The 23,232-nt window shown below is 45.6% G+C and overlaps 1 protein-coding gene and 1 long non-coding RNA gene across 3 annotated transcripts; one reads left to right on the top strand and one right to left on the bottom strand.

Annotated features, from left to right (window-relative positions):
* Positions 1-3,160: 3,160 nt before the first annotated feature.
* LOC100278531 (uncharacterized) lies at positions 3,161-4,440 on the bottom strand. The gene has a single exon (NM_001151775.2). It carries the CDS (start codon positions 4,095-4,097, stop codon positions 3,417-3,419), a length of 681 nt encoding a protein of 226 aa, NP_001145247.2. The 5' UTR covers positions 4,098-4,440; the 3' UTR covers positions 3,161-3,416.
* Positions 4,441-9,622: 5,182 nt separating this feature from the next.
* Positions 9,623-10,559, top strand: LOC103626610 (uncharacterized). 2 transcript variants are annotated; one of them, XR_002748657.1, is made up of 3 exons: positions 9,623-9,756; positions 9,901-9,916; positions 10,028-10,559. It is a non-coding gene; the product is annotated as an uncharacterized lncRNA (long non-coding RNA). The 2 variants fall into 2 exon arrangements; XR_002263163.1 differs by having other exon boundaries at positions 9,623-9,916; positions 10,028-10,343.
* Positions 10,560-23,232: the final 12,673 nt, after the last annotated feature.

The following is a 23,232-nucleotide window of genomic DNA, read 5'->3' as shown; positions in this document are numbered from 1 at the left end:
ATACTTCTGCTGATTCGTCATCTGAGCTACTTTGGTCGCATTCTACTATATGTACGTTGTGACGCATTGCTTTAGCAGTTTCTTTGCTCCGGCTTTCGCAAGCCAAAGCCCTCTGGTGTAACTGTGCTAGTGTAAAAAATTGGATGCCTTCTAATCTCTCTTTTAAATAATATCGTAGACCATTAAAGGCTAATCCTACTAGCTGTTTTTCTGCTAAATGAATTTGAAAGCATCGGTTTCTTGTATCGCGGAATCTCCGGATGTAATCATTAACCGATTCGTCTTTTGTCTGTCGCAATGACACTAAATCTACCAAATCCAATTCATAATCACCGGAGAAAAAATGATCATGAAATTTTTGTTCTAGATCCCCCCATGATGAAATGGAATTAGGAGGCAAAGTGGCATACCATGCAAATGCGGTTCCTGTTAGCGATAATGAAAATAAACGTACGCGAAATGCCTCTGTGTCGGCCAATTCTCCCAATTGTGCTAAGAACTGGCCTATATGTTCGCGTGTGTTTTTCCCTTGATCACCCAAAAATTTTGCGAATTCGGGTATCCTGGTTCCCTGTGGGTATGGGTGGTGATCAAATCGGCTGTCATAAGGTTTCCGATATGATTGCCCCCCAGGGACCATGCTTACTCCGAGCTTATCTCGGAACGCCCCGGCTATTTCTTCCCTTACTATATCAATGGCAGCCGGTGCAAGACCACTGGCTCTCTGGTCAAACATAGGTGGGGTTGGCTGGATATTAGCATGTTGTCTTTCCCCCCATTGGTTTGAGTTACGTGGTGCATTTTCATTTGCCCTATATGGGTCATAGGTTTGATCGTTTCTTTCCGGCCTTCTAGGTGGGGCCGGAAAGCTTTCCTGGGCTTTGGATCCTGAATTAATGGGATGGTGCATTGCATAGTGTGATGGGAAGTGTTGCTGGGACGGGCGAGGATTCATGTAATAATCCTCCTCAAAATACTCATGCGCGGACTGTCCGGATACGTACCCGGACCGTCCGTGGTTATATGCGGACCGTCCGTCGTTGTATGCGGACCGTCCGACTGGGTAGTTTGGGTTCTGTGCCGTGTGTGGTGGCTGGGGCGCATATCTAGGTAACTCATTAAAAATAGGCCCGAATGTTGCTGGCCCGGACGGTCCGCGCTCACGTGCGGACGGTCCGGGCATGTGCAGATCGGCTGATTTGCTGCCGATTTGCGGTTGCTTAGGGTATGTGTCCATCGGCATCCCATAAAGGGGTTGTGACTGGTCGTGACAACCTGTAGCCGATGTGTTACACGCGTTATCTCCTAACCCAACCTCGTGTGAAGGAAAATTTGCGATGTTAGACTTATCGAATGCACGTACTAGTCTCTTAACATCGCTTTGCATACCCCCTATGATGCTCTGCATTTGTTCACGCTGCTCTTCTACATAATTTCTAAGAGATTGTAGCTCGTTGGTATTACTTACATTGGGGGATATCTGGCGTGGGTTGGAGCGAAGCCGGATCCGTCGCCCGATGTCGGACGACCTTGTTGTTCCTGTCCACTTTGAAGTTGGCCAGGAACTTTGCTTTCGCCTCCTGGATCATCCGCTCCTTGTGCTCCTCGAACTGGAGCTGCTCGTCAGCCGACAAGGTTTCCCAAGTCGGCTCTATGATGTTGCTTGGAGAAATATCAGAGCTATCCCTTGAACCGGCCATTGAGGGCCGATTTGATGAGCTTAGATATGTCTTCCCCAGCGGAGTCGCCAAAAAGTATGTTGACGCCTTTTCGGAGCGCCAAATACTCAAGAAGAACCGGCGGCGGTGCTCTCTGGTCAGGCGCGGACGGTCCGCGGCACGGAGCCGGACGGTCCTCGACCTGGCGCGAGGCGGCGGTGCTCTCTGGTCAGGCGCGGACGGTCCGCGGCCTGGGGCCGGACGGTCCGCGACCTGGTGCAGGAGCTTGGGTCCTCTGCCTGACGGCCGGACGGTCCGTGCCCTGAGGCCGGACGGTCCGCGCGTGCGCAGGGGCGGCGGAAGTCGCCGGCGGCGGCCTAGATCTCGCTCCCGGGAGGGACCCCGTCGGGGAGGAGAGATCCTAGGGGTTGTCTAGGCTCGGGCCGGCCGACCTAGACTCCTCAAATCGGCGTAGAGTCGAAGAGAGGCGAAGAATTTGGGGATTGAGAGGCTAAACCTAAACTAGACTAGAACTACTCCTAGGATAAAATGTGAATAAAAGTTGTATTGATTCGATTGTTGATGCTTACAAATCGGCCGTAGACCTCTCTATTTATAGAGGAGGGGGGCTGGACCCTTTACACAACTGATTCCGAGCTAATCCCGCGAATATAGCTAACAACCGTAGCACAAAACTCGGAACCCTAATCTATTCTGCGCACGCGCGGACCGTCCGGCCCACAGGCGCGGACCGTCCGGACCGCGGACCGTCCGGCCTCAGGGCCGGACCGTCCGCTTGCTCATTTTTGGTTCGAACAGGAACCGTTCTGTCCCAGTTTTGTTGTTGTTTGGTTACAAAGTAACTACAACGGAATGGCTCCAATTAGGGAATATTCTCCTCAGATCCGGAACCATTCTGCTCCAAAAAAAACAATGGGACGGAGCCGCTCCGTTCCAATCCCGCTCTCACAGTCACGCTCCGTTTCGTTCACTCTGCAACCAAACAAAAAACAGAACCGCTCCGTTCCAGATTATCAAACACAGAACAGAGCGGCTTCGTTCCTAGAATCAGGGATGGAACAACTTCGTTCTATTTGGCTCCTCAACCAAACACTACCTTAGTGTATACATGTTATATACTTAAATTTATATTAAAAATACTTTAATATGATGCTTAATTTGTATTTGTTGATGTCATGTTTTAAAAGACTTTGCCAAAAATATATACATCTTATTTTATGGGACAAAGGGATGAAGTGATTATATTTTGAAATATATCTTACTATCTCAATCAATGTTGGTTTACATATTTTGTAAACTGTGGTTGGTTCGCATATGATATATTCCCATTAAACTAGCATGTAGGGGGGAAGTAACTGGCTACACGGTATGGTAGAGAATAAAAGTGTGTTCTTGACTCTTGACTACTGACGCCACGTACGGAGCTGTTGCTAGCTATGCATGCATCGCTTTGTTTTTTTTTTTTTCTTTCTCCCGAGTAATTAATTGGCCCTTGATATCTACTCGGCCAAATCAAAAATTGGCGTAGGCCTGTGTAAACATGAACGGAGGGAGTGATAGAACTCTCTCTATTTTTGCACTTAGATTCCAATCCATTACTGCCTCTGTCTCTCCAGCACCGTTGACCATCTTCTTTGTTCGCGTACGTGTCCCATCTTCTCTGCCGATGCGCAGAGAGATAGATACTCCTGTTTTGATCGGCAAAGCCAGACTAGCAGTTGGAAGCCGGCTAGCTAGCTAGCTGCCGGACCCACGCGCATCGGCCTTGTTGACCTCCACCTTGAGCGACTTGAGGTACCTGACGGCCTCGTCGAGGACGGCCGCGGGCGTGTCCATCCGGTCGCCACCGGGGATGATCCCCTTGAGCGTCCGCACCATCTTCTTCACCCGTTCCTTCTTCTTCTCGCCGCCGGCCGGCGCCTCGTGCTTCCGGCCGCCGCCGGACGAGCACGTGGAGTCCGGGGAGCCAGCGGCGCGGCACCCCGGCGTGCGGCCCGTGCTGAGCACGTCGTCCTCGTCGTCGTCGCCGCCGCCGTCCTCCGTGCTCATCAGCGCGTCGATCTCGTCGGTGTCCTCCTTCTGCCGGACCGAGCCACCGCTGCCGCCGCCGCCGTGGTAGGCGCTCTCACCGGAGTAGTAACCCTGGTGGTCGAAGTTGTCGGCGGGCAGAGAGGGGTGGTACATCACCCGGCTCCGGTCGTACGTCTGGTCGAAGATGACGTAGTTCCTGGGGCAGGTGTCCGACGGTTCGAACTCCAGCCCCGTGAGCAGCGGCTGCCTCCGACCCGCGAGCGGGTCCTCATAGGCAGCGGCAGGGTACCGGTCGTTCGCAGGGTAGTACCCGCCTCCGCCGCCGTTGCCGGCGACGTCATAGCCGTACCCGTAGCCGTAGCCACCGTACCCCGGGTCTCCCTGCATTGGAACCACTCGCGCTGCGCTAGCTGGCTGCTTGATCTCTGGCCGTGTGTTTGTTTGCGGATCGCCTTTGATTGCACGAAAAGACAGACACCACACCAATGGAGGGTGAGCAATGGAACGGGATCGGACAGCAGGCAGGGAGGGAGGGAAGGACTGGTGAGCACAGGGTTTTGTTTTATACTACTTGTGTGCGTAACGGATGAATGAACAGCGATGGTGGTGGTGGGTTGGAATGGACGCTCTCATGCTAGCTCCCTCCGACCCTCCGGCCGGTAGTCCGATTGGTCGCTCGCTCTCCCGGTCTCCTGTTGCGCGTTTCCTTTTGGAGGCACTCCTTTTGAGTGTGGTACAGCGAGGAGGAGGACGGAGGAGGAGGGAGACGAAGACTGGGACGATGTGGAGGGAGCGGCGGGGCGAGCGCGAGCAGCACTGATGGCCTGGGATTCAAACGAATGGATGGATGGATGGATGGGGGCGCGCGCGGAGCTGGCGAGACGGCGTGCGCACTCGATGGGTGCTCTGCCTGTGGGTGCGCGTGCCGCTTCCCACCGTGTCAATGGAGGTGGGCATCGTGGCAGAGCCATCCACGCCCAACCCAAACCTCGCCAGCACGGACGGAGCAGGAGCAGGCTGGCGATGGCGAACTACTAGCACGCACGCACGCATGCACGCTGCCGTGCATTATGCGGCGCGCGTGGAGGGAGGGAGCGCACGGGGCCGCCGGCGTCGGATCGGCATCGTGCGCCGCAGGGCATTGCCGTTTTGGGCGCCGGGCCCCGCCACGCGCGTGGGCCATCGATGCCTAAGGACGCTTGGGCGGTAGGCCCGCGCTGAAGCAGCAGCGGGACAGCCCGGTCCGGCCCGGGGCTGTCCATCATGCTGCGCTGCGGGAGTTGGGAGGATCTGTACTAGTTAGTACTCATCATGTGAATGCCCGAGATTTTTTTTAATAATTATGAGTTTTTTTAAAAAAATGATAAGCCAGTCAAACTTGAGCACAGTACTTTTAAAAAAAAACTTCAAAAACTGATATACAAAACCCAAATGGCTCGGTTAAAATGTATAGAGGTTGTACAGGGAGAATGGTTAGAAAGTAGGTGAAATAGGCAGAAGCGGAGGTATATAAATATGAGTACAATGCATGAATAGGGATATTTGAGAGGGGGAAATGGCTGGATTCACCCTTAAAACTCCTAGAAATTTAAGCTATATTGAATCTTTATAGGAATTAGTTCATTTCTTACAGGCAAATACAGGACCAGAAATAAAATCCTCCAGCGAGAGTAGGACACAAGAGTACAAGACGCTATAAAACAGCACGACAGAAAGGATGTCTTTGTAGTATATGTCAGTAGAGTGATCAGGCTATCATTGGATTGGCGGACAGATGTTAATGTTAATCCGAGCCCGTCCGAAGCACCGGATGCTGTCATGGCACCAGTGCGTGGCGCCCTCGTAACTCGCACAATCGCAATCCCAGCTGGGCAGGCTTCTGCTCTGGCAGACTGCCACTCGAGAGAGCCGCCCCCCGTGGCCGGGACGAGACCCCGCTCCGAGGGCGCACACTCCGCCTCGTCGGCGTGCCCCTGTCGGTCCGCCGTGTAAGCCATCAACGTCGTCAAGCGCCATCATCATACATCTGGCTGGCGACCGAGCGCCGGGCGGAGCGGACAACTGAGCCGAGTCCTCCAACAGCTCTCCGTTCCCCGCTCCGGCTCTGCGTCGAACCCGAGCGAGCACGCGGGAACGAATGGGTGGGAGTGCGAGCGAGCACGCATGGTAGGGGCCATGGCCATCCCCATCCGGGTGACGGCCGAGCAGCAGAGCATTGCGATTTGCGATCTCAACTTCTGTTTCAGCTCAACTCGGTCTCTTCTTCTATCTGTTGATCTAGCAAAAGACTGAAATGGTTCACGGGTTTTTTCCCCGGATTCGACCATCACGAACTCATCTGTGGTGGCTACGGCACAACTGGATCCATGACATTGGAGTTGGAGGAACCGCAAGCTTGAACTGGTCGCTGTGCGAGCTTGGTCTGGGAGCTCGATTCCACGCACGCTGCGCCGAATTAGAGATAGCAATGGGATCTAATCTCCGAATCCCCCAGAGGGAATTCCCCTTTTTCATAATGGAAACATATATAAGTTCCAGCTTTAGCATTTGAAATACGTACAGCCAATACAAGTTAATTATTATATCAACATTAGTAGTTAAGTTACTCATTTGTTACGAACAAAGAGACGCTAGAGATTCTATGAACTTCAGATCGATGCCATTCACTAATATCAATTGTCTTTCTATGGATTTCTGGGCCGATGGGCGATAAACCTTCAAAGTCGCTGCTACGGGCTCTGTGGTGCGTCTCAGAGCCCTTCCCCGTGGGGGGTTCCCGTTCTGCTAATCTTGCTATCTTCCCCAGGTTTGCTCGTTTCGATTGGAACAAGAAGTGAGAAACGTTGCTTGAATAAAGAAACTAACTAAAGAAGCAAAATGACAAGAATGTTGATAACACTAGCCATCCTCAATTCTAGCATTTGAGCGTCATCTATGATTTGCAAATACTTCCATCACCATCACTTCTAAAGCTTGACAAACGTGGAGGATTTGTTGTTGATTCCTCCTTCCGTAGAGGTCTCCAAAATCTGAACCAAAAAGTACCTCTGAAAATGACCTGCACAATTAATGGTATTGGTTTATGATTAAAAGACACATTATTTCGACTGAGCCAAATAGACCAAAATAAATCTGATACTTCAGAAAGTAATAATTTTTTTGTATCCTGGACCCCTATTGCTTCCCTAAGTCCCGATAATATGATTAATACTAACAAGCATGTCTATTTTGAAGGCAAAGTAAATTATTCTCCATATGCTTTTGGCCATATAACAGTCAAAAAAGAGATGTTGAATTCTCTCATTATGGTTGTAAAAGTTACAAGTCAAACAACCTTTACAACGTCTTTTGGCTAAATTATCTTTAGTGAGGATCGCTCCCCGCCATAAATTCCAAAAAAAAACCTTTATTTTCAAGGGGAGGTTAAGTTTCCAGAGCTTCTTATTCCGATCATTGTTGGGATTATTCATCAAACAATGGTATACAGATTGGGCAGAAAAAGTATCATTCTTATGACCATTCCAAACAAATATGTCTCTAGACAGATTCAAAGTAACCATAGATAGCAAGGTTAACATGTTATGTCATTCCATTAATTTGATACCCATAATTGTGCGGCGAAAAGATAAATTAAGATTCGTAACTAAAAAACCATTAGACCATGTTCATTTCATCTCTTTCAATAAGAGTAGGATTCTAGCTCTCTAATCCCCTCCGGTTTTGTGGATCACAAACTAGCCCTTGAGGAAAATTGGAGGGCTACAAGAGCTACCTAATTTAGTCTATTAACATGTTAAAATTTGATCTAGTTTAGTCTATTAATATATTAGAATTATACTAAAAAATCATTATATAGCATGATACAAAATAGCAAACTAAAGTCTAAAGTAGATGTCTCTTATAATTTTAAATATTGTTTGCTCAATTTACATTGATTTTCATATAATTAAGTTAGATTTGTCTCTAAATATTGCATATTCTAATAGAAAATGGGAGAAAAATCTTCCCCAGGGGCGGGGACGAGGATAAGAAATTTTTTGTGCCCACGGAGACGAGACTGGGATGGGGAGGGGAGGCATTCCTATCCCTGCTCCGAATCCCATCTCACCCCTCACTGCTGTGGCCGGGAAGCCTCATCATCATCATCAATCATCATCGCTGGTTGTCGTGAAACTGTTCACTGCCCCCATCCATAGTGATAGTACTCCCTACCGTTGTCTCTTATGCAGCATCCTACAGTACCTTTGATGTGGGACCCGAACCATGATACCCACAACTTGAGGACCGAGGTGACCATGTAATCTAAAAATATAAAATATGAAGAAGACGGCGTACGTTCTGCGCTCAAGATCGCAGTCATACTGCCCCAGTACAGTACGTGATCTATTAGCGTAGCAGTATCGTTTTTTGCCAGATAAGTCGTGGATGTTCGAGGTGGATACGCAATCCGTACCAGCTATACTACTAACCACGACAGAGCACACACAACCTATACTACTCTCGTACAGTACGTGTCAATGCGTGATCCTTTCTATCTAGTATTTATTAACTAACCCAAACAATGGTCTCTCTCTGCAGCCTAGGCAATGATGCCCGCGCTTTTTGCCCCCCGATCGATCGAGGGCAGGAGGCCTATCTGCCTGGGGGTTGTCGCCCGTCGCCGCCAGCCCCGAGGGCCGAGACGTATCATGAGCCCCGGCGCACGGTAGCCCTAGCCACCATGATGACGGACGAGCTCCCACGCACCGCCGGCGGCGTGGGGGGATGGGATTCTATTTCTTGCTGCTGCTGCTGCTGCTGCGCCTTTTCCCTTCTTCTGTTTGGCTTGGCGGAATCATGCTAGTGCTGCCCGCGTGTCGGCCTCCTGTCGTCGTCTATTCCTCGTGTCTGTCTGCTCTGCGCCGTTTGAGGTGGATACAGGGGTAGTACTGTACTGTACTCGAGAAGGCGGCAACTCGGCGACAGTACGCCCGTGCCCTTGTCGCCTGCTAATAAACTCGGTCCGTGCGCTAAAACTTTTTATACTGGGAGAATGTTCCATTATCGTCCTTGGATGGTTCATCCATCCCATCGTTGTACGGGTCAAGCCAAAGATCGTTTGAATCTAATTTTTTTTTTGGACAGGGGGTGGGTGGGGGCTAAGAGCAGATCTGCGTAAAAAAAACTCGTAACCTGAACCCGAAACCCAAATTTATTTCACGTAATTCAGGTACCATAATTGAAAACACTAAATACCTAAACTTTCATGCGTCATGTACTAACGTAATTCTTAATTATTATCTTTTGCGTGTATAGTTATGTGTAAGTGTGCATGACCTTCGCCTTTTATATTCATGCATATATCATTATTCAAACTATATCTTTATACTAATTTTAATAGGGTGTACGTGTTTTTATGAAGCTAAACACAATAGTTTGGGTAGTTCAGGGCTATCTGAACCAGAAATTTCGGGTACCCAATTTTTCGGGTATTATAAAACCTGTTGTAAATTCGGGTAGGTGTCGATTCTTAAAACTCAAAATTTAAATTATCTGATGTGAGCCCGAACGTACACCCCTAGCTGAGAGAGTGATACTATCGTAGTATCCGAATACTATGAGATTTTGTAAACAGTAAAATTTTGAATAGGGGTTAAAGGATGTAATAATGCTTTACTACCATAGCTAGGCTATTCAAGAAGCTATTTTATATGAATTATTATGTGGCAATCCTAGGATCGTGCTATTCTCTATATAAAGAGCAGGGAGCAAAACAGCAAGGACAGAGTGTCCACGTTAGTTTAATTTCTATGAGCCGTTAGATTTCACCTCCACGGTCAGATAAGCCTAACGAAGATGTGGGTACCCGCCATCCGCCTGAGGCCACAAGAATAGTCTAGAACCCGACGTCGCTCTTCTTCCCACCACGCCGCTCTTCTTCCCACCGCGTTCAGGCTCCACCCGGCGCCTGACACCAACGAAGCCCTCCACAAAAAACGGCACGCAATTGTCTCCATCTCCACCGGTGCCACCGTCCGTCCTCCGCGTGTCTGACGGTCCGAGCTTGGTATGCTCCCTCATCGTGCTCCGTAGGTGTACCAACAGTCTTCAAATTGTGTCTCCTCCGTGTTTGCATAATTAATTGTTTCCTTCTCTCTCCCAACTCTCCTGTTGGTTTGTTTTCCCTGGTGGCTGCTCATCCACAAACAAGTACGGACACACAGCAGGTTTACCCATCATCCCCTCCCCCAGTGGAATTTCCACGTTGAGTCACCATAAATAGAGCTGCTGCCATATGCACCTGGATTGTTTGATTCATATTCATTGATTCATGCCAGGAAATGGCTCGCCAATTGTACCAGTTGAGTCGCTCCTCGCATAGTTTCCAGAAGGCAAGCCAAAGTTGTTATCTCCGGTTCCACGGCCAAGGTTTCCTGATCTTCCCCAACTAATATCATCACTAGGAATACCACAGCACTTCTAGGTTGAGCAAAAGAAGTGATGTTTGTATGGTTGCCTATGTAGTTCAGATTCCCATACCCCACACATTGAACTCAGTATTGATCCTGAATCATCGTTAGGGCCAACATACCCAATTGGACTTCTTAATCGGTTTGACCTACCATTGAAGTAAAAACCAGAACTTGCAATGGGCATATAGATTTAGTATATTCATGCTGCTCTGAACATATATTGTGTCCACGAATGGACATATAGATTTAGTATAATAATCAAGGATTATTTAGGTTGCCAAGTTAACAACTTATAAATGACATGGCATGACACACAAGCAAATCAGTTCCGAATGGTTTCGTATGGAGAACTCAATTAAAGTGCGTTGTTCTTACATGCATGCACATGTTATGAACATATATGTAGACGTATCAGTCAAAGACTTGCGCAGGGCGCGAGCAAGTAACTAGTTAGAAATACTAGAATGAGATATTAGCTAGGATCGGTATCGTTTTAATCTGGCAGGGATCATGATAGCCTAAGACATTTAAAAAAACAAATGGGAATACTGACAACCTTGGGTGTGTGTGAAACTAGACAAGCTTTCAATTGATCGGTGAAGGAGCTAGTCGATTTTCATCATGAGGGCCACAGACCACAGACCCACAGTCAAGATGTTGTAATATATCCTTGGGTTTCGTTTGGTTCTTTGGTGATTTTTTAGAAACTAGATACGAAAAATCGGCATGTTTAGAAATATAGGCATTTTCCGTATTATTTTAATTCCATAAATTAACATTATGATGATGACATATAAAATATGTTTAATCATAGAAATCATTATCTCAAATATATCCATAACAATATGGATCAAGAGAACACGAAACATATGAATCATATAAATATAATAAGCAAATAAACATGGAACATGTATTATTATGGAACAACTGAAAATAAACAGATAGCAACATAAACAGCATGACTGTACAATTAAGACAAACAGATTTATCATATTACTAGTATGATCAGGCATTAGACACGTCATGATATAATACGACAAAACAGATTGGATAAATCTATGGCTATAAATAAAACAGCAGGTATGAACATATATAATTTGCAGAATGAAAAACAGTAAGGAGATGAATTGATCATACCCTGCCATGCGCTCCGAGGATCTAGATCCTTGTCCAACTTCACTTGTCATGTCAGCAGGAAGAAGACTTTGGGCAGTCGCGTAGACGCTCCCCAAAAACCTAATTGCCGATCCCTCGTGCAAGGTCTCGAACGGCAAGGGCTCCGGAGGCACCTGCCCTCTCGCTTCTCTGTGCGCGCAGAGTCACGAGATGGAAATACCCTCACTCGGCTGCTGGACTGTGTTCTGAAAGTGTTTTCTCGCGTGTGTCGAGTGACAGGGGTGCTCCTCTATTTAACCTCTCGCAGAGGGAAGCTGAAGGAGAAAGGTCGCCGAGTCACGCCAAGAGTCGGCCAGCTCTAGCCGAGTTATGCCATGAGTCGGCCAGCTCTCGCCGAGTCACGCCATAAGTCGGCAGCTGAAGGAGAAGGGTCACTCGGCTGGCTGACGAAGAGACAGGGTCACTCGGCAGGCGAAGAGACAGGGTCACTCGGCTGACGTACGCGGTTAGTGAGTGCTAAAAATTAACACAACCACACCACGCCCGCTCGCCGGCCTGCCTGCCTGCCTGCCTGCCTGCCTCGCCACGCCACGCCACGCCCGGCCCGGCCGGCGGCGGCGGCGGCGGCGCGCGCGCGCGCGTGTGGCACGCCCTTGTCCATTTCTTGACTTCTCAAGTTAAGTGGAATAAATCTCACCATATAAGTCAAGGCAAAAGACCCTTGGACTTCCAATGTGGTACTATTGGTATTCTCCACCATTACACACCATAGAGTTTATTCAATAAATGGGCCAAGCCCATAAAAGATCCAACAATCCCCACCAAACTCTAGGGTTTGTAATGATGAAGTATCAGAATCACAATCCTTTGATATACCAGTGTTTCGATGGAGACTGTTAAGTTGAACATCCATCTAGAATAAGAGTTTCACTTATTCACAACTGAACAATGGACTATGCCTTGAATTGACAGTTTTGTGCGAAATAAGATTCACTCAAATTCTTTGCTGATACTAGGCTGCAGAAGGGTATTCCCGCTGTTTAGAAGCATATAAGTCACACTTCAGTGCCTTTCATGAGTATTTAGGGATTACCCAAATCCCATAGACTGTGACTAGCAGTCTGACTCATATAGGTGTATTCCTCAGAAGATGTTCTGTAGGACAACATCTCACCTTTATAAGACTCTTGGAATACATTAAGGTAAAAACCATCCTGCCTTACAGATAGGAAAGATGTGCATCAGAAATGAGTTAAAGAAGGGATCTTTCCTCACAATCTACTCCTAGCTTGTTTCTCCACTCTACTTCACGGGATCTCCGATCACATAGAGCAGGTTACCACTAGAGTAGATCTCACATGGGTCTCATACCCATTTCCCTCGATGCACTTTCTATCACATTGCGTGATAGACCCTTAGTGAATTGATCTGCCAGATTATTCGATGTGTGGACATAATCCACAGTAATAACTCCGGAGTTTTTCAACTTTCTGACAGATTTCAATCTCCTCTTAACATGCCTTGTAGACTTCATGTTATTCCTAGAACTGTTAACCTTTGTAATCACCGTTTGGTTGTCACAGTTCATGGAAATAGCCAGTATTGGTTTTTCAACCACCGGTAAGTCCAATAGGAAATCACGAAGCCACTCAGCCTCAGCCCCAGCAGTGTCTAATGCTGCGAGTTCTGCTTCCATTGTAGACTTCGTTAAGATAGTCTGCTTGCAAGACTTCCAGAAAACAGCGCCACCTCCAAACAGAAACACATATCCGCTTGTGGCATAAAGCTCATCAGCATCAGAAATCCAGTTGGCATCACAATAGCCTTCCAGCACTTTTGGGTTTCCGGTATAATGAATACCGTATGTCATAGTACCTTTCAAATACCGCAACACTCTCTCAAGAGCACGCCAGTGATCATCTCCTGGTTTCGACACAAACCGACTTAGCTTACTCACAGCATAAGAGATGTCTGGCCTTGTTGCACTTGCAAGGTACATGAGCGAGCCAATGATCTGGGAGTATGTCAATTGATCCCTTGCTATTCTCCGATTCTTTCTTAATAGCACACTGGGGTCATAAGGTGTTGGAGCAGGATCACAGTCACTAAAACCAAAGCGACTCAATACCTTTTCCACATAATGGGATTGTAACAGAGTTACCCCACCATCAGCTTCTCTAATAAGCTTGATGTTTAAAATGACATCAGCTTCTCCCAAATCTTTCATCTCGAAATTGCTCGATAGAAGATTTTTAACTTCCTCAATCACATTGAGATTTGATCCAAAGATCAAAATGTCATCAACATAAAGGCACAGCATAACAGACTCACCCCCACCATACCGATAGTATACACATGTGTCAGATTCATTTACAACAAAGCCAGCTGCTGTAAGAGTATTATCAAACTTTTCATGCCATTGCTTAGGTGCTTGTTTTAGGCCATACAATGATTTTATCAACCTGCACACCTTGTTCTCTTGACCATCCGCAATAAACCCCTCTGGCTGATCCATATAGATCTCCTCATCCAACTCTCCATTCAGGAAAGCTGTCTTAACATCCATCTGATGAATGATAAGACCATAAGAGGCTGCCACGGCTATTAATGTGCGAATTGTAGTCAATCGAGCCACTGGTGAGTAGGTATCAAAGAAATCTTCACCCTCCTTTTGGGTATATCCTTTGGCCACAAGCCTTGCCTTGTACCTCTCAATTGTACCATCAGGCCTAAGCTTTTTCTTGAAGATCCATTTGCAACCTATAGGTTGACAACCATAAGGACGATCAACGACCTCCCAAGTTCCATTAGACATAATAGATTCCATCTCACTCCTTACTGCTTCCTTCCATAAGTCAGCATCAGGAGAGGAATATGCCTCACTAATGGTAGTTGGTGTGTCTTCCACAAGGTACACTATAAAGTCATTACCAAAGGATTTTGCAACCCTCTGTCTCTTGCTCTTTCGAGTGACTATAGTGTCATCCTCCTCAGGGATGTGCACGTGAGAATCCTCAGCATGATCTATAGGAATCGACAGTTCGTGCTCATGGGGAATTATAGTCTCATGACTTATATCACTAGGTGTATTCTTCATAGGAAACTCATTCTCAAAAAATGTTGCGTCTCTTGATTCCATGATAGTATCAACATACATATCAGGCACATCAGATTTTATAATTAAGAACCTATACCCAGTGCTGTGAAAAGAGTACCCAAGGAATACACAATCAACAGTTTTAGGCCCAAGTTTACGCTTTTTGTTGATTGGCACATTCACTTTAGCCAAACAACCCCAAGTGCGCAAATATGAGAGATTTAATCTTCTCTTTTCCCATTCCTCAAATGGTGTGATCTCTTTGTTCTTTGTTGGAACTCTATTCAGGACATGACATGCCGTCAAAATCGCCTCACCCCACCATGCCTTGGATAATCCCGCTGTACTCAACATGGCATTCACCAAATCTGTTAGAGTGCGGTTTTTCCTTTCAGCAATCCCATTGGATTGTGGTGAGAATGGCGGTGTCCTCTCATGAATAATACCATGTTCCACGCAGAACTCATCGAACACATTAGAGAAATATTCTCCACCTCGATCAGACCTTAACCGTTTTATTTTCCTCTCAAGTTGGTTCTCAACTTCAGCTTTATAGGTCTTAAAATAATTGAACGCTTCATCTTTTGTTTTTAAGAGATACACATAACAAAATCTAGTGGAGTCATCTATAAAAGTGAGAAAGTATCTTTTACCACCTTTGGTCAAAATTCCATTCATCTCGCACAGATCAGAATGAACAAGTTCTAGAGGTGCCAAACTCCTCGCCTCAGCAGCCTTGTGAGGCTTGCGGGGTTGTTTTGATTCAACACACACATGGCACTTAGACTTTTTGACCAAGTTAAATTTAGGAATTAAATTTATATTTGCTAACCGCATAAGACAGCCAAAGCTTGCATGACAAAACCGTGAATGCCATAAATCTGACTCATCAGAAAAATTAACAGAATTCACCAGTTTATTACACACATCATGCAGTGATAAGCGGAACAAGCCTCCGCAATCATATCCTTTACCAACAAAGGTACCATGTTTCGACACAACACATTTATTAGACTCAAGAACAACTTTATATCCATCTCGACATAGCATCGAAGCGCTAACGAGATTCTTCTTGATAGAGGGCACATGCTGCACGCTCTTCAATGGCACCGTCTTTCCCGAAGTAAACTTCAGAACGACCGTACCAACACCAAGAACATGAGCACGCGACCCATTTCCCATCAACAAGGCGCCAGACCTCCCGACCTGATAGGAAGTGAACATAGAGGCATCAGCACACACATGAATGTTTGCACCACTGTCCATCCACCACTCAGGTGAATTACAGACTGAAAGAACAAATGGTAAAGAATTACCATACCCAGATGTTCCTTCTTCAGTTTCAGTGGTTACAACATTAGCTGATTTCTTGTCTTGAGTGAACTTGCGATCAGGGCACTCTCTTGCCCAGTGTTGATCACTGCCACAGACAAAGCAACCTCCCTTTCCCTTGTTATTGTTGTTCTTCTTTTTAAATTGTGCTGTATGAACAGGTTTATTCGCGTTCTCTGGTTTGTTCTGGTTTTTCTTCTTGTTAAACTTGCGAAAGTTTCTCTTCTGCACCACATTAGCAGTAGAGGTCTCAACACCTTTTCCACTGTCCTTTGTTCTAGCCCTTTCCTCAACATCAAGAGTACCGATGAGCTCTTCCACATTGAACTCTTGTCTCTTATGTTTGAGAGAGGTAGCAAAGTCCTTCCAAGAAGGTGGCAACTTGGCGATTATACCGCCAGCCACAAACTTGTCAGGCAAAGGACAAGGAAAAAGTTCGAGTTCCTTAGCTAGTGCCTGAAACTCATGAGCCTGTTCCACTACAGATCGGTTCTCAACCATCTTGTAGTCATACAGCTGCTCCATGAGATACAGCTCGCTACCAGCGTCAGTAACTCCAAACTTTCCAACAAGAGCATCCCACAGCTCTTTCCCCGTGGGAAGGATGATATAGCTTTTCTGGAATTTAGTATCCAGTGCGCTAATTACTGCTCCTCGAAAGAGGTTGTCTTCAGCCTTAAACTTAGCCTCATCCTCAGGAGGTAAGTTTGCAGGCTTGCCCTCAGCGGCATGAAAACAAGACATTGCAGTTAGCCACAATTCCATTTTAGCTTTCCATATCAAGAAGTTTTTACCATCAAAAGGATCAGGCTTTAGCACAGCAGCAAAACCTCTGACAGAAAAATGCCTAACATTAGGTTTTTGGATTGTTAGAAATATAGGCATTTTCCGTATTATTTTAATTCCATAAATTAACATTATGATGATGACATATAAAATATGTTTAATCATAGAAATCATTATCTCAAATATATCCATAACAATATGGATCAAGAGAACACGAAACATATGAATCATATAAATATAATAAGCAAATAAACATGGAACATGTATTATTATGGAACAACTGAAAATAAACAGATAGCAACATAAACAGCATGACTGTACAATTAAGACAAACAGATTTATCATATTACTAGTATGATCAGGCATCAGACACGTCATGATATAATACGACAAAACAGATTGGATAAATCTATGGCTATAAATAAAACAGCAGGTATGAACATATATAATTTGCAGAATGAAAAACAGTAAGGAGATGAATTGATCATACCCTGCCATGCGCTCCGAGGATCTAGATCCTTGTCCAACTTCACTTGTCATGTCAGCAGGAAGAAGACTTTGGGCAGTCGCGTAGACGCTCCCCAAAAACCTAATTGCCGATCCCTCGTGCAAGGTCTCGAACGGCAAGGGCTCCGGAGGCACCTGCCCTCTCGCTTCTCTGTGCGCGCAGAGTCACGAGATGGAAATACCCTCACTCGGCTGCTGGACTGTGTTCTGAAAGTGTTTTCTCGCGTGTGTCGAGTGACAGGGGTGCTCCTCTATTTAACCTCTCGCAGAGGGAAGCTGAAGGAGAAAGGTCGCCGAGTCACGCCAAGAGTCGGCTAGCTCTAGCCGAGTTATGCCATGAGTCGGCCAGCTCTCGCCGAGTCACGCCATAAGTCGGCAGCTGAAGGAGAAGGGTCACTCGGCTGGCTGACGAAGAGACAGGGTCACTCGGCAGACGAAGAGACAGGGTCACTCGGCTGACGTACGCGGTTAGTGAGTGCTAAAAATTAACACAACCACACCACGCCCGCTCGCCGGCCTGCCTGCCTGCCTGCCTGCCTGCCTGCCTCGCCACGCCATGCCACGCCACGCCCGGCCCGGCCCGGCCGGCGGCGGCGGCGGCGCGCGCGCGCGTGTGGCACGCCCTTGTCCATTTCTTGACTTCTCAAGTTAAGTGGAATAAATCCCACCATATAAGTCAAGGCAAAAGACCCTTGGACTTCCAATGTGGTACTATTGGTATTCTCCACCATTACACACCATAGAGTTTATTCAATAAATGGGCCAAGCCCATAAAAGATCCAACAATCCCCACCAAACTCTAGGGTTTGTAATGATGAAGTATCAGAATCACAATCCTTTGATATACCAGTGTTTCGATGGAGACTGTTAAGTTGAACATCCATCTAGAATAAGAGTTTCACTTATTCACAACTGAACAATGGACTATGCCTTGAATTGACAGTTTTGTGCGAAATAAGATTCACTCAAATTCTTTGCTGATACTAGGCTGCAGAAGGGTATTCCCGCTGTTTAGAAGCATATAAGTCACACTTCAGTGCCTTTCATGAGTATTTAGGGATTACCCAAATCCCATAGACTGTGACTAGCAGTCTGACTCATATAGGTGTATTCCTCAGAAGATGTTCTGTAGGACAACATCTCACCTTTATAAGACTCTTGGAATACATTAAGGTAAAAACCATCCTGCCTTACAGATAGGAAAGATGTGCATCAGAAATGAGTTAAAGAAGGGATCTTTCCTCACAATCTACTCCTAGCTTGTTTCTCCACTCTACTTCACGGGATCTCCGATCACATAGAGCAGGTTACCACTAGAGTAGATCTCACATGGGTCTCATACCCATTTCCCTCGATGCACTTTCTATCACATTGCGTGATAGACCCTTAGTGAATTGATCTGCCAGATTATTCGATGTGTGGACATAATCCACAGTAATAACTCTGGAGTTTTTCAACTTTCTGACAGATTTCAATCTCCTCTTAACATGCCTTGTAGACTTCATGTTATTCCTAGAACTGTTAACCTTTGTAATCACCGTTTGGTTGTCACAGTTCATGGAAATAGCCGGTATTGGTTTTTCAACCACCGGTAAGTCCAATAGGAAATCACGAAGCCACTCAGCCTCAGCCCCAGCAGTGTCTAATGCTGCGAGTTCTGCTTCCATTGTAGACTTCGTTAAGATAGTCTGCTTGCAAGACTTCCAGGAAACAGTGCCACCTCCAAACAGAAACACATATCCGCTTGTGGCATAAAGCTCATCAGCATCAGAAATCCAGTTGGCATCACAATAGCCTTCCAGCACTTTTGGGTTTCCGGTATAATGAATACCGTATGTCATAGTACCTTTCAAATACCGCAACACTCTCTCAAGAGCACGCCAGTGATCATCTCCTGGTTTCGACACAAACCGACTTAGCTTACTCACAGCATAAGAGATGTCTGGCCTTGTTGCACTTGCAAGGTACATGAGCGAGCCAATGATCTGGGAGTATGTCAATTGATCCCTTGCTATTCTCCGATTCTTTCTTAATAGCACACTGGGGTCATAAGGTGTTGGAGCAGGATCACAGTCACTAAAACCAAAGCGACTCAATACCTTTTCCACATAATGGGATTGTAACAGAGTTACCCCACCATCAGCTTCTCTAACAAGCTTGATGTTTAAAATGACATCAGCTTCTCCCAAATCTTTCATCTCGAAATTGCTCGATAGAAGATTTTTAACTTCCTCAATCACATTGAGATTTGATCCAAAGATCAAAATGTCATCAACATAAAGGCACAGCATAACAGACTCACCCCCACCATACCGATAGTATACACATGTGTCAGATTCATTTACAACAAAGCCAGCTGCTGTAAGAGTATTATCAAACTTTTCATGCCATTGCTTAGGTGCTTGTTTTAGGCCATACAATGATTTTATCAACCTGCACACCTTGTTCTCTTGACCATCCGCAATAAACCCCTCTGGCTGATCCATATAGATCTCCTCATCCAACTCTCCATTCAGGAAAGCTGTCTTAACATCCATCTGATGAATGATAAGACCATAAGAGGCTGCCACGGCTATTAATGTGCGAATTGTAGTCAATCGAGCCACTGGTGAGTAGGTATCAAAGAAATCTTCACCCTCCTTTTGGGTATATCCTTTGGCCACAAGCCTTGCCTTGTACCTCTCAATTGTACCATCAGGCCTAAGCTTTTTCTTGAAGATCCATTTGCAACCTATAGGTTGACAACCATAAGGACGATCAACGACCTCCCAAGTTCCATTAGACATAATAGATTCCATCTCACTCCTTACTGCTTCCTTCCATAAGTCAGCATCAGGAGAGGAATATGCCTCACTAATGGTAGTTGGTGTGTCTTCCACAAGGTACACTATAAAGTCATTACCAAAGGATTTTGCAACCCTCTGTCTCTTGCTCTTTCGAGTGACTATAGTGTCATCCTCCTCAGGGATGTGCACGTGAGAATCCTCAGCATGATCTATAGGAATCGACAGTTCGTGCTCATGGGGAATTATAGTCTCATGACTTATATCACTAGGTGTATTCTTCATAGGAAACTCATTCTCAAAAAATGTTGCGTCTCTTGATTCCATGATAGTATCAACATACATATCAGGCACATCAGATTTTATAATTAAGAACCTATACCCAGTGCTGTGAAAAGAGTACCCAAGGAATACACAATCAACAGTTTTAGGCCCAAGTTTACGCTTTTTGTTGATTGGCACATTCACTTTAGCCAAACAACCCCAAGTGCGCAAATATGAGAGATTTAATCTTCTCTTTTCCCATTCCTCAAATGGTGTGATCTCTTTGTTCTTTGTTGGAACTCTATTCAGGACATGACATGCCGTCAAAATCGCCTCACCCCACCATGCCTTGGATAATCCCGCTGTACTCAACATGGCATTCACCAAATCTGTTAGAGTGCGGTTTTTCCTTTCAGCAATCCCATTGGATTGTGGTGAGAATGGCGGTGTCCTCTCATGAATAATACCATGTTCCACGCAGAACTCATCGAACACATTAGAGAAATATTCTCCACCTCGATCAGACCTTAACCGTTTTATTTTCCTCTCAAGTTGGTTCTCAACTTCAGCTTTATAGGTCTTAAAATAATTGAACGCTTCATCTTTTGTTTTTAAGAGATACACATAACAAAATCTAGTGGAGTCATCTATAAAAGTGAGAAAGTATCTTTTACCACCTTTGGTCAAAATTCCATTCATCTCGCACAGATCAGAATGAACAAGTTCTAGAGGTGCCAAACTCCTCGCCTCAGCAGCCTTGTGAGGCTTGCGGGGTTGTTTTGATTCAACACACACATGGCACTTAGACTTTTTGACCAAGTTAAATTTAGGAATTAAATTTATATTTGCTAACCGCATAAGACAGCCAAAGCTTGCATGACAAAACCGTGAATGCCATAAATCTGACTCATCAGAAAAATTAACAGAATTCACCAGTTTATTACACACATCATGCAGTGATAAGCGGAACAAGCCTCCGCAATCATATCCTTTACCAACAAAGGTACCATGTTTCGACACAACACATTTATTAGACTCAAGAACAACTTTATATCCATCTCGACATAGCATCGAAGCGCTAACGAGATTCTTCTTGATAGAGGGCACATGCTGCACGCTCTTCAATGGCACCGTCTTTCCCGAAGTAAACTTCAGAACGACCGTACCAACACCAAGAACATGAGCACGCGACCCATTTCCCATCAACAAGGCGCCAGACCTCCCGACCTGATAGGAAGTGAACATAGAGGCATCAGCACACACATGAATGTTTGCACCACTGTCCATCCACCACTCAGGTGAATTACAGACTGAAAGAACAAATGGTAAAGAATTACCATACCCAGATGTTCCTTCTTCAGTTTCAGTGGTTACAACATTAGCTGATTTCTTGTCTTGAGTGAACTTGCGATCAGGGCACTCTCTTGCCCAGTGTTGATCACTGCCACAGACAAAGCAACCTCCCTTTCCCTTGTTATTGTTGTTCTTATTTTTAAATTGTGCTGTATGAACAGGTTTATTCGCGTTCTCTGGTTTGTTCTGGTTTTTCTTCTTGTTAAACTTGCAAAAGTTTCTCTTCTGCACCACATTAGCAGTAGAGGTCTCAACACCTTTTCCACTGTCCTTTGTTCTAGCCCTTTCCTCAACATCAAGAGTACCGATGAGCTCTTCCACATTGAACTCTTGTCTCTTATGTTTGAGAGAGGTAGCAAAGTCCTTCCAAGAAGGTGGCAACTTGGCGATTATACCGCCAGCCACAAACTTGTCAGGCAAAGGACAAGGAAAAAGTTCGAGTTCCTTAGCTAGTGCCTAAAACTCATGAGCCTGTTCCACTACAGATCGGTTCTCAACCATCTTGTAGTCATACAGCTGCTCCATGAGATACAGCTCGCTACCAGCGTCAGTAACTCCAAACTTTCCAACAAGAGCATCCCACAGCTCTTTCCCCGTGGGAAGGATGATATAGCTTTTCTGGAATTTAGTATCCAGTGCGCTAATTACTGCTCCTCGAAAGAGGTTGTCTTCAGCCTTAAACTTAGCCTCATCCTCAGGAGGTAAGTTTGCAGGCTTGCCCTCAGCGGCATGAAAACAAGACATTGCAGTTAGCCACAATTCCATTTTAGCTTTCCATATCAAGAAGTTTTTACCATCAAAAGGATCAGGCTTTAGCACAGCAGCAAAACCTCTGACAGAAAAATGCCTAACATTAGGTTTTTGGATTGTTAGAAATATAGGCATTTTCCGTATTATTTTAATTCCATAAATTAACATTATGATGATGACATATAAAATATGTTTAATCATAGAAATCATTATCTCAAATATATCCATAACAATATGGATCAAGAGAACACGAAACATATGAATCATATAAATATAAATTGTTAGAAATATAGGCATTTTCCGTATTATTTTAATTCCATAAATTAACATTATGATGATGACATATAAAATATGTTTAATCATAGAAATCATTATCTCAAATATATCCATAACAATATGGATCAAGAGAACACGAAACATATGAATCATATAAATATAATAAGCAAATAAACATGGAACATGTATTATTATGGAACAACTGAAAATAAACAGATAGCAACATAAACAGCATGACTGTACAATTAAGACAAACAGATTTATCATATTACTAGTATGATCAGGCATCAGACACGTCATGATATAATACGACAAAACAGATTGGATAAATCTATGGCTATAAATAAAACAGCAGGTATGAACATATATAATTTGCAGAATGAAAAACAGTAAGGAGATGAATTGATCATACCCTGCCATGCGCTCCGAGGATCTAGATCCTTGTCCAACTTCACTTGTCATGTCAGCAGGAAGAAGACTTTGGGCAGTCGCGTAGACGCTCCCCAAAAACCTAATTGCCGATCCCTCGTGCAAGGTCTCGAACGGCAAGGGCTCCGGAGGCACCTGCCCTCTCGCTTCTCTGTGCGCGCAGACAGGGTCACTCGGCTGACGTACGCGGTTAGTGAGTGCTAAAAATTAACACAACCACACCACGCCCGCTCGCCTGCCTGCCTGCCTGCCTCGCCACGCCACGCCACGCCACGCCACGCCCGGCCGGCGGCGGCGGCGGCGCGCGCGCGCGTGTGGCACGCCCTTGTCCATTTCTTGACTTCTCAAGTTAAGTGGAATAAATCCCACCATATAAG

Source organism: Zea mays, chromosome 6, assembly GCF_902167145.1.
Source record: "Zea mays cultivar B73 chromosome 6, Zm-B73-REFERENCE-NAM-5.0, whole genome shotgun sequence".
Lineage (NCBI taxonomy): Eukaryota > Viridiplantae > Streptophyta > Magnoliopsida > Poales > Poaceae > Zea > Zea mays.
Note: the sequence above shows the minus strand (reverse complement) of the source record. Positions and strands in the feature narration are given on the sequence as shown.

Coding starts and splice junctions, on each gene's coding strand:
- LOC100278531 (NM_001151775.2), bottom strand. CDS start 4,097: ATGCAGGGAGACCCGGGGTACGGTGGCTACGGCTACGGGTACGGCTAT.